Source organism: Galeopterus variegatus, unplaced genomic scaffold (assembly GCF_000696425.1).
Source record: "Galeopterus variegatus unplaced genomic scaffold, G_variegatus-3.0.2 Scaffold1675, whole genome shotgun sequence".
Taxonomy (NCBI): Eukaryota; Metazoa; Chordata; class Mammalia; order Dermoptera; family Cynocephalidae; genus Galeopterus; species Galeopterus variegatus.
This window is the reverse complement of record NW_007727786.1, coordinates 561664-573492: the sequence shown is the minus strand read 5'-3', so window position 1 is coordinate 573492 and position 11829 is coordinate 561664. Positions and strand designations below refer to the sequence as shown.

The 11829-nt window shown below is 34.9% G+C and overlaps 1 protein-coding gene across 1 annotated transcript; it reads right to left on the bottom strand.

The window, feature by feature from the left end:
* Positions 1-1527: 1527 nt before the first annotated feature.
* Positions 1528-10985, bottom strand: LACC1 (laccase (multicopper oxidoreductase) domain containing 1). The gene is made up of 6 exons (XM_008578387.1): positions 10370-10985; positions 9545-9723; positions 8655-8820; positions 5060-5285; positions 3794-3954; positions 1528-2790 (listed from the first exon to the last, which is right to left on the bottom strand). The coding sequence occupies exons 1-5, from the start codon at positions 10929-10931 to the stop codon at positions 3795-3797; spliced, it is 1293 nt and encodes a 430-aa protein (XP_008576609.1). The 5' UTR covers positions 10932-10985; the 3' UTR covers positions 1528-2790; position 3794.
* Between the last annotated feature and the right edge of the window lie 844 nt (positions 10986-11829).

Here is an 11829-nt window from a genome sequence, read left to right as displayed (position 1 = left end):
AGTAGCAGTGCTTAGATTAAAAACAAAACTTAACTTACTACGAATCATCGTTGTACCCTAAAAGTTTTAAAAACCTATGTACAAATGCTTGAGAGCAACAGGGATCCTGTAGAGACAATGATATGATTATTCAACAACATAACAGTTCTGTTTCTGAGTTACTGAACCAATACTCTTCACTGAGTAAAAGAGTAAGGAGACAACTTTTCATTATATTCTTTGGCACAGATTATCCAAAATCATAGATAATCAAAAATAATTTATTTGTTTTTGGAATGTTGTGGTATATAAAGTGAAATGTGGCTGTCTAATACTCTGTAAACTTAGAAACTTCAAACAAAATAAAGCACAGTAAAGAATTAGAAAACTATCACACTTTCTCAATGTGTGAAATTATTCCTTAATCTTTATTGTTATCATTAAACAAAGGAATATTTTGCATGAGTTTGAAATTTCTATCCTATGCCTTTGTTTAATGCCTTCCCTGAATGAGAAAAATGAGGTATTTTATTTAAATTTCAAACTGGGCTATGGTTGGCACAGATGAATTTAAGTAAACAAGGTATCAGATTGTGGCAACCTCACAATACGTATCACAGTATTGAAATGGCAAGTTTATTGACTGCTACTTTTCACTAGATATTAAACATCTTGAGGGCTACAACTGTATTTTTTTAACCTATCTCAGAGCCTCAACAAAATTTTGACTGAATGTATGAATAAATGATGTCAACAAAGTTGAAAATAAAAATCTAAAATAAAATTTAGGTAGCTTTTTTTTTTTTTTTTTAGGTAGCTTTGATTAACTGTAAAATCTAAAAGATTTGGAGTCGCAAAATACGTGTTCAATTCTTACTTTACCGCAAATTATGTAATTTTCACCTCTACCTCAGTGAGGATCAGTTTGCTCATCTGAATAAAAGGGATAATATCTGACCTATGTATTTCAGAGTAGCTGTAAAGGTAAAATGAGGTAATGTAGGTGAAAAGCCTTTGTAAATATCAAACAAATATTCAAATATTATTAGCAGTTATTCTACTGCATATACATGTAGGAAATAATGTATGAAACAAGAAATCTTTTTAAGATGCAATCTGACGACTTACGTTAAAAATACATACTATGCTTTTCCCAAATGAAAAGTAGCCTACAAACATACTCAAAACTACTCATCCAAAAAAAAGAATCCCTTCAAGATACAGTCCCCAGCCTTTTCTCTTCTCTAGTTAATACTGTCAAAAAAGAGTTGACACCTATGCATCCTCTTCCTTAATGCACTGAAATCTGATTCAGCCACCACTGCCTACAGAGTAACTTCAATACAATTAATCCACTTGGTTTCTTCTCAGTTTTCACTTTATTTTATCCCTGAAGATTCCTTGAGTACTTCCTGCCTACGCTGGCTTCTTCAAAATGACTATACCCTATTTTTTTTCTTACTTCTATGATAAATTTTTCTACTGGTTCAGCTTCTTGTTCTGCAAATGCAGGTATTATGAGATTTCATCCTTGGACGTCCTTTTTTCTCACCCTGATTTCTGCCTAGTTAATTCAGTCTGTACCAACAGACTTAAGAATCATCTCACATAGCCAACTTTTAAATCTATGTCTTTATCCCAACCTCTCTCTTAATTTTTAGGTCTGTATTTCTAATTGTTGGCCAAATATTTCCATCTAGATGTACCTCATTCTACGTAAAGTTAACATCAATATCCTTCTCCCTTGTTCCAAGCCCTTCTTTCCTTTGGCTCTTGGTAGTCAGCCAAACAGGAATCTTGGAGTCACTAATGACTTCTCCACTCTTCCTCACCTCTTACTTCCATTATTTAGTAACAGGATCTATTGATTCTATCTCTGAAAAGTCCCTCTAATCCTTCTACTCTCTTCTCCATTTTAATTTCCACTGCCTCTTCATTGGTCCTCATGATTTCTTTTTTGAAATATTTTGACTGCCCCTTATTTTTCTCTCTGCTTTGGTCTCTCACAATTTGAATCCATTCTGTTAAATATGATGCCAAGGAAATAAAAGCACTCCCCTACCTTTTTTTTTGATGCCTACTCATTGCCTGGAAAATAAACTCCAAACTCTTTGACACGACACTTGAGACCCTTAATAACCTGTTTCCAACCTGTTTTTCTAGTCCCAACTCCTACCTACACCCTTCTCTCTCTAAAACATGTTACACACTCTCATAGTTTTCATGTCCTGGTTCATTGTGTTCCCTCTTCCTGTTATGGTTACTCTTTACTTGTCAAAAGCCTGTACATCTTTCAGGACCACGTGATACGTGATTTTCTCTGTAATACCTTCTCTTTCCTGCCTTCCAGGTAAAATTAACCCTTCCTCCTTATGTACTCTTCTACCGCTATTAAATTAAGTTTAAGTTGTAGAAGTGTTTATCTCCTCCACTGCATTAGACTCATAGAGAAAAAGTCTTATTAACTTTGATTCACCTACGCATAACAGAATGCCTGACAAAAGAGGGTACTCAATAAATACTGAACAGACCTATTCTTGATTTATGTAATACACAGGAAGACAAACTTTAAGAATAATTCTCATCTGTAAAACATATTAACTACATCATATTGATTTTTTGTCAGTTATTATTAAATCAAATATAAATCACTTGGCTTTGGGTAATAGTTAAAATATACCCTAAAGATGAATTATCCATTGTAATCCTTTTGGCTTTAAGTAAATCAAACAGCTAAATTTCTCTCTTGCAGTCAGTTCGGAAAGAGGAGGAAAGAGGCAGGAAACATTATGCAAAACTCCAGCCAAGTATCTGTAAAATACACATAAATCAAATATGAGATCTTCACTAGTGCTGTCAGAATATCAAGGTGAGAATCATTAAAGTCTATTAAAGTTTTTTATACATTAAAGAGTTCAAGACATTGTAAAGACTAATTCAATTAAAAGTAACCTTAGGGAAAATTACATATATGCTAAAAAAGCACTGCTAAATTACTGTCATGAAATATTTGTGTAAAACTCTAAAAAAACATTTCTAATAAATACTATTTTAATGAAATTACACTCAGTCTTGCTCTATGACTGTAGATTAGGTGTCAGCAAACTATAGTTGATAGGCTAAATCTGGCCCCTCACTTGTTTTTTATAAATAAAGTTTTACTGGAACACAGACATACAGATTCACTTCTGTATTGTCAGTGTCTGCTTTTTCTCTACAATAGCAGAGTTGAGTAGTTGACAGATACTGTATGTCCCACAAAGCCTAAAATATTTACAATCTAACCCTTCAAAGAAAAATTTGGCCAACTCCAGCTACAGATAATCAATTGGAATATAGTTGATAACCAAGCCAGTCTGTATATGTGAGCATTCCTTATTATTCTAGAATTTAGAATTGTTATGCCAAGATTTCTTCTCAAAAATAAAAAATAAAAAGTATAAAAATATTATGACCGAAAATGTACGGATGTCAAGTACATAGTAGAGATAAAGGACATACATACAGGATTTTTTAAAGACTAAGTTATTTTATTTTCATACTTTTAACATAAGCCTGCCTGACCATTCTTTATTAACTAGGGAAAAGAGTGGCCGCTCTTTATAATACAGTATGTTACTGAAAACGAACTTTTCTACTACTATTACATTAATTCTACCTGTAGGAAAAACAGAGTAAAGTTAAATATAATTGATTATTATCTTTTTAAAGGAGGCAGGGAAAGGCTGAAAGAGGAAGAAGAGAGGGAGGGAGTGGAAGAGAGAGGGATGAGAGAGAGACAGAGATTGGAGAGAAGAGAGAGAACCTACCGTACTTCATTCTCTAATTGATATGAAGCCAATCTGTGTTCCAAAATTAAGGCCATCTCGGACATGGGAGAAAAACTTGTCAGGATGGCAGGATGTACAGAGGTTGAGATCTTGGTTCTGGTCCTGAATATTCAGTGGAAGGATTCCTCCCCGTTCTAGAAGAATCCTTAGGATAACGATTTTTCAAAAGATAACAAGAGTTTATTTTACCAATATCCAAAACAATATGAAAAAATTATGGTTACTAGTGTGGAAGATCTGCTTGGAACAACACAAATTGTTATTCACTTACAGGACATGTACTAGTCAGGAGATGATAGATTTTATCGTCATTTATCATCTAAGTTCCTATATGACTATACAACCTTCCATATTGTCCGGAAGACATAATCTAGGTACAGAATTCGGTAATCAAAGTCAAGTATTTATTTAAGAAGAAACTTCTAAAGTTACCATGGTATTTGTAGACAATATTCATGTGGTTCAGGCAGAATATGCTTTTTAGTTATCTGGCTCTTCCATCTCCATTCCTCCTAGTAACCAGACTTTTCACAGAAAAAACCTGCTTCTCCATAAACACTTTATGATATGAAATATGACTACAAATTAGTGATGATTGATTCCACAATCACATTTAAGAATCAATTTCAATCCTTTTTACTTATGTACTAAATGGACAGAATCTGAATAAGGTTTTGCTGACGAGAATAGAAACACGTTTAAAATCAGACAAATTATCCTTTGTAGAAATGACAAATAATTTTCAATAGATATTAAAAGTAAAACTTTATAAATTCAAAAATGCAGGGGACCATAAAAGACTTGAAAGTAACTCTATACCTATATTAACTAATGTTTTTGCTAAGAAATATATTCATCTAGTTAATTAGAGAATAAGAAAAATATTACAATATCAGCTACATGATACTTTATTACATTTAGGAGAATTTACCTGAGGAATGACTGTGAAGTACATGACAACTTTTCTATATGAAGTTTAAGAAGATCTCTTAAAATTAAATGCCAACTGTTTCTTCCTTCACTTTTAAATCAATAGGAGATATCAGACAGAAAAATTTCTGATATTCAAGCTGAAATTAAAATAGCTTTCCTATTTAAAATGAGTTTTTGCGTACCTGTGTATGTCAGCTACTTAAGTAACTGCCACCTAAATTTTTCTTGGCGTTACTAATTGTTCTCTAAAATAATTTTCATATTAGTAGAAATAAGCAATAACCAAACTTACAATTCTAGAATGAAATCATACATACCTGGTGGCTTTACGGATGTCAACACAGGGATTTTGTGAGTCAAACAGTCGTACACATGTGGGATGAAGATTATAAAAAGCACTTGCTGATTCTTTTGGGAGAGTAAAACAGCAAGGTCCTACTGATGGTCCAAGTACAGCAATAATGTCTTCCAAACTACAGCCATATTCTGCTATCATAGCATTCACTGTAGCCATAGCAACACCTAACAAAGTACCTTTCCAACCTGATAAATAGGAAGAAAAACAGATTTAAAAAGTTAAAACATAACAAAATTTCATCTGAATTTATGTCTAAGTTAAAAATGAGCAGATTCAGTTTGTGTATTTTTCAAAGTCCAGAAATATAAATGATTCACAAAATTATTACATTATAGTATGTTTTTTAAATGAGATGTACTATACAAAGCACCTAACACAGAAGAGACATTTAATGGAAGTTTCTTTCCCCTTCCTTTTAAAAATGTTCTATACTTTTAGTTTCCACTGGGATTATAGTTTGTCTTCTCTCTCACTTTTTTTTCCACATTTAAAAAAATCATGGTCGACTATAATAATGAATATGCCAATAATAAACAATAAAACAAAAAAAATAAATAATTAAAAATATATTAAAAATTGTGGTGAAAAACATAAAATTTACCATTTTAACCATTTTAAGTGTACAGTTCAGTAGTGTTAAGTACATTCACATTTGTGTACAAATAATCTCCAGATTTTATTAATCTTGCAAAACTGAAACTCTCTAACCATTTCCTGTTTCTCTATTTCCCCCCTTCCCCCAGACTCTGAAAACCACCATTCTTCTGTTTCTATGAATTTGATTACTCTAGATACCCCATATAAGTAGGATTATATTTGTCTTTTTGTGACTGGCTTATTTCACTTGGTATAATGTCCTCAGTGTTCACCTACGTTGTAGAATTTGTCAGAATTTCCTTTTTAAGGCTGAATAATACTCCACTATATGTATATACCACATTTTGCATAACAATTCTATGTCAATGAACATTTGGGTTGTTTCTACCTCTTGGCTATTATAAATAATGCTGCTATTAACATGGGTGTACAAATATCTCTTCAAGTCTCTGCTTTCAATTCTTTTGGATACATACCCACAAGTGAAACTGAGGCATCATATGGTAATTCTTTTTATAAAGTTTTGAGGAATCACCATCCTGTTTTCCATAGCAGTTTCACCATTTTCCATTCCCACTAACTGTACACAAGGGCTCCAGTTGTTATTTTGGTGTTTTGTTTTTGTTTTTAATATTAGCCATCCTAATGAACGTGAGACAATACCTCATCATGGTTGTGATTCGCATTTTCCTAATTTCTAATCCACGGACATGAGATTTTTCTCCATTTATTTGTGTCTTCTTTCATTTCTCTCAGCAGTGTTTTGTAGTTTTCATCTCTCCCCTAAAATACATCTATTCTATTTTAACAGTCCCTTTTCACACCCTTCCCACTCGGCCAGATTATTGTTCCCTTACCAGTTGTATTTCTCTTCCTCTGCATTGGATCCCTGGAGTTCTAAGATTAAACCATTTTCTTTACTCCTGCTCCTTTCCAGTTGCCAAAGACAGAAACCTAAAAATATTGCATTTTTTCCTTATTCCATATATCTGAGTTAGATTCAGCTGAACTGATTGGCCAGCAAGGAGTCCCCTTACTTCTTCTGTCAGTACTCCATAAGCATATCCTTCTAAAACTAGGCACTCAAGTGAACAGATCAGTGTTTCCAGATAAAGGGATGAGATGACAAAAGCAAGAAATAGTTAGGTGATAGGTTCAACACCACTGTTAACCCACTAGATATGTGGTTATGGGAAGAACAAAACAAAAATTCAGGTTTCTAGCTGGGTCTGTAAGTGGGTGAGATACCAATAACCAAAATAGGAAACCTAAGTGGTAGAGAAGGATTTAGGGGAAAAAAATGTTGAGTTTTTGACATGATGATTTTGAGGTACCTATGAATATGCAGGCAGTAATGTTCAGAGAAAAGCAACTAGATATAGGCATTTTGAACTAAAGAGAGAGACCGTCAGGGCTTTTCTACAGACAACAGCTACTCTTTTCCTCAGAAATCTTCCTTAACCTTCCTCTCACCTGTAATTCATCCACCCCCTCTCTTTTTGATTTTTCCTACAGCATATGCGTATGCGCATATACATATCTGTTTAAAAGATTTTTATTAAAGTAGTCCATAGAAGGATTTTATATTTTTTGATATCTGATAAAATAATAAGTGTATAAGGTATCTAATTGTATTCTATTTTGAGGTTATTTTATTAATGACTTGAAAGTTCACATTTATAATATCATATTGACTGCTTTATCTTGGATATTTTTAAACTAAATGCTTTAAGACCTAAGAAGTAACAAATAATATTACCTTTTTATATCCAGAGGCTAAGACTCAAATTTTAAAGATTTTTTGATAATGTCATTTGGTAAACCTGACTTGTACTCAATTTCCAATTATTTTAGCTAGGTCAAAGGAAAAATATGCCACTTTCTACTTTATCTATGTACTAAAAAGCAAAGTAGACATAGCTTTACAAGTAGAAGGAAATTCTAAAGATCATCTCTCATTTCACATAGAATCATAACCACTGGATAATCTAACTATCTTAAAACAGCTTCAGAAAACAAAATTCCATAACCTTAACACAATATAGCTTCTAAAAATACTTTTTCGGTCTTATCTTTAGATAGTAGTTACAGTTAAATACATTTAGTTATTTAAACTAAACACAGTTTTCCAAACATACCTTGCTTTTTATTGCCTCCCTGCCTTTACATATGCTGCTCTACCTGTGTGAGTACCTTTCTGCAACATACCTAATATTTTTATTCCCTGTTGCCTCAACTTCAAGGGTTCTCAACCAGAGGTAGTACCACTTTCCCAGGGAGTGTTCTGAAAGTATGGAAGTGTTTTACTTTGTATTGTTTGGTTGGTTATTACAATGACTGGGGGTGCTACTAGCATTAAGAATTTCAAGGGCTGGGCTGGCCCGGTGGCGCACTGGAGAGTGCGCCGCTTGGGAGCGCGGCGGTGCTCCTGCTGAGGGTTCGGATCCCACGTCGAGACCGGTTCCCGCTCACTGGCTGAGCGTGGTGCAGGCACAACACTGAGGGTTGCGATCCCGTTGCCAGTCCCTGGTACTGGCACAACACCGAGGGTTGCGATCCCGTTACCGGTCAGTAAAAAAGACAAAAAGGAAAAAAAAAAAAAAGAATTTCAAGGGCCAAAGATACTTAGTCTGCAATGTTGGATTATGTCTCCCAAAACTGTTAATAGCAGCTCTGCTGAGAAACACTGGCACCTAGCCAAATCGTATAAACTCCCCAGGAATAAACCAGAGTACCATCTCCTTAGGAAATTCTACTCTGATTCATATAATTTGATTTAGCTACTCCCTATATCAATACGCTCCTATAACAATACGCTGAACTCCCCCATTACACTTATCACAATGTAATGTAATTAACTGTTCAGTTGTTTATCATGCCCACCAGAAAGAAATTATAATCTTTTTCCTGTACTACAAAGTTAGTAAAATAGTAAATGATTAATTAAATACACATACCAGAGTGAGCAACCCCACATGCTTTTTTGACAGGATCTGCAAAAATTATTGGTATACAGTCAGCACCAAGAGCCGCTATTGTGACTCCTCTCTGATTCGTTGTTATTCCATCATAAGATTCAGGCTCCTTCCTTCCCATAATCCAGACGTCATTGGCATGATCGGTCTAATACCAAAGATGTGTGATAAAAATATTTTGAAAGTGGGATTTCTCATACTGCAAGCTTTCCTGAAAGTATTCACTTCATTACAAAATTATATAACCAGTGTAAGATTATGAGCATTCATTAAATATACCACTTCTGTACATAGTAAAATACTAAATTTACCTGTCATTTAACTTATTGAGCTTTTGATATTATAACATTTGCATATTTTATTCAAAGAAAAGCAGACTTTAACATTTAAAAATTCAATGTAGTCTATCGAGAACACCTCTCACTAGAGATGAGTAAATCTCTACTTGTAGCACTTTCTACCAAATCAATATTTTTACTTTTCCTAGACTCAAGTAAAGCTAGAATTCTGTAAGGCACAAGACATTCTCAACAGTTATGACCCTAATTCCTCTTAGTGTGGATTTACAAAATATGGCCTTTCTCTCCTACTGGTCACCTTCCTTCTAAATCAAAAAGGGCAGTGATACAATACTCTCTGAGAATTAACTTACTTTTATAATTGAGGAGCTCCAGATGAAAAAAAAAAGTATATATACACACATATATATAGACAAAGAAAGAGAACTGATGTTTTGGCTATGGTATATAAATCTAAGAAAAATAACCACAGCATATCCTAGATGCAAAAGTTAAATAGCTTAAAGTCCATGTAGTTACTAGCAGAGTCAAAAACATACTTTAGGTCTTTCAAAATATGAAGCAATACTATACCTTTATTCGGTAAAATTTCTCTGCATTAAATCCTGCAGCATTTGCCAATCTACGCAGATTTTCTTGAACAACTGCCTTGGGATCTCTCCTTTTGGAACTACTGAAGAGATTGAATGAACTAAGAGTTGGTATATAAGATATCCCACCTGCTCTTGTAGTAAATCCATGTATGAAAATATCTGTTGAAGATAAGCAGTGAAGATTAAAAAGATGCTAAAAAAGACTATAAAGCATTACAAAACCCAGTCTCTCAATTAGACCTTCCCTGATCACTTCAACTTGCCTTTTTCTTGCTTTTAATTTTAACAGCACTTTGTATCTCCATGTTTTTATTACATAATGCTTTATGTTTATTTTACCTTCCCTATGGGATTATTGCTCTTCAAAGGGTATCTTTTGCGCCATCTGTCTTTGTTATACCCTACAGGATACAGCTCACAGGAAATACTGTTTACCAAAAAGTAAGATTGACTATTTTACATTTCCCTCTTCTGTGAAGGTGCCAATGAGTTGAAGTTTCAGAATTTCTAAATAGAAGATTTGCAGGGTCATAAATCTCATTGTAAAGGAGGGCTGGGGAATTTGTCTTAAAGCTGAATTTGCATAAAGCAAAGTTTTATTCAGAGTGACTTTGAAGGGGTCATCCCTTGACACCCCTGGCAACACAAGGCCATCCATGACAACCTATGTTGCCACTGATACTAATGAGGAATAAGCCCACAACAGTCAACAAAAGAAATGAGGGAAAAAAAGAGGTGAACACCCTCTGAAGAAAAGCTAGTTTTTCATGTACACAGTAAAAACAACCGATGGTATTTGACATACCTGGGATGGAAGGAGATGTGATAATAGTTAATTCTCCTTTCAGTGCTGGTAGACTTCTCAAATATATTTCTATTTCATTCTGGATTTCTTCTAGTTCTTGAGCTGTGATTACATTTGTTTCAGCAGACTGTTTCAAAAGGTGTCCCCTCAAAGTCACTTGTAAATCTTCAAATTCAAAATTGTAAACATCAGTGAAGAGTTGATCAATAAAAGCCTTCAGTAATGACTTCCTGTGCCTGGGGACAATTACCTTAATGCTACTCAGATTTTTTTCATCAATTTTTTGTTTAATGGTATACAAAGAGGCAGCCATGCTGAGATTGCTAACAATCTCATATTCTCCTAAGAGAGCTGATAATCCATTGCTTGTTTCTAATTCACACTTATCATGTTCACTATCCCTTTCACAGCTGATGCTACTGCAACACATGATGCAAAGGAACTTGGCCTTAGTAGCATGGTGGTACTGGATAGCATTCAATGTCTTCAGTAATGTCTGATGGCAGTTTTTCTGACAGTTCAATTTCAAACCAAAGAGATCTATCAAAACTGCTTCAGCCATCCTCCAATATTGTACAAAGTTCTTCAAAGAAGACTTTTGTGCCAACTAAATCACCTGTAAAGAAAAATAAGCATACAAATACAAAATTACATCAGTCTTCTTACGGTTACAACAGAAATTTGTCATGGATTAACAAAAAAGCAGTAATTGCACTGATCTAAAAGTGTAAGCAAAATAGTAAATCTAGATCTTTTCCAGAAAAGCTAGTCCACTATTTGACACGAGAGAACCATGACAATTAAAGCAAAGCCATCTTTTTATTTGTTTTGTGAAAGCGTTGGTCCATCTTTCCAGCAGAACAACAACAGTTCCTCTGGACTGCTTATTTTGTTTTCTTTAAGTAGCAAATTTTAAGTAGGGAATTAATTGCTGACTTAGACAAAGTCCTGTTTTTTAATTAAAGGGTGTCAACCTATGCGATATATCGTTAATCCTGACATGACTGTCATATGAGGTCACATCCTTTCATATGAAATATCGGGACCGAAAGTTCACGGAGCTGTACCTGAAAATCGCGTTTTTAAGGAGATAAAAGCTGAGATGACTGACAGATTTCCCTTCAGGACTCCACACTTGGCAGTGATCCCAAAAGTGACTGCGATCTGAATCAGATGAGCTTCCTACCTGCTTATTCATTCTCTCCGCGCAGGTATTCTCCCTTCCAGCCCCAGCATTCCCACCCCAGGCTGCGGGTCTCTTTGGTGGCTCCCTTTGGTGACCCCCCCCCCCCCCCCCCGCCCCCCCCTTCCCCCCCCAGGCTGCGGGTCTCTTTGGGGGCTCCCTTTGGTGCCCCCCCCCCCCCCGTGTCCAGGCCGGTTTTCTCTTCCTAACCTCCGCTCCCTATCGCACGCGGCTCCAGCTGAAGTCCACTTCGTCAGTTTTGAGGGGGTGGCCAACC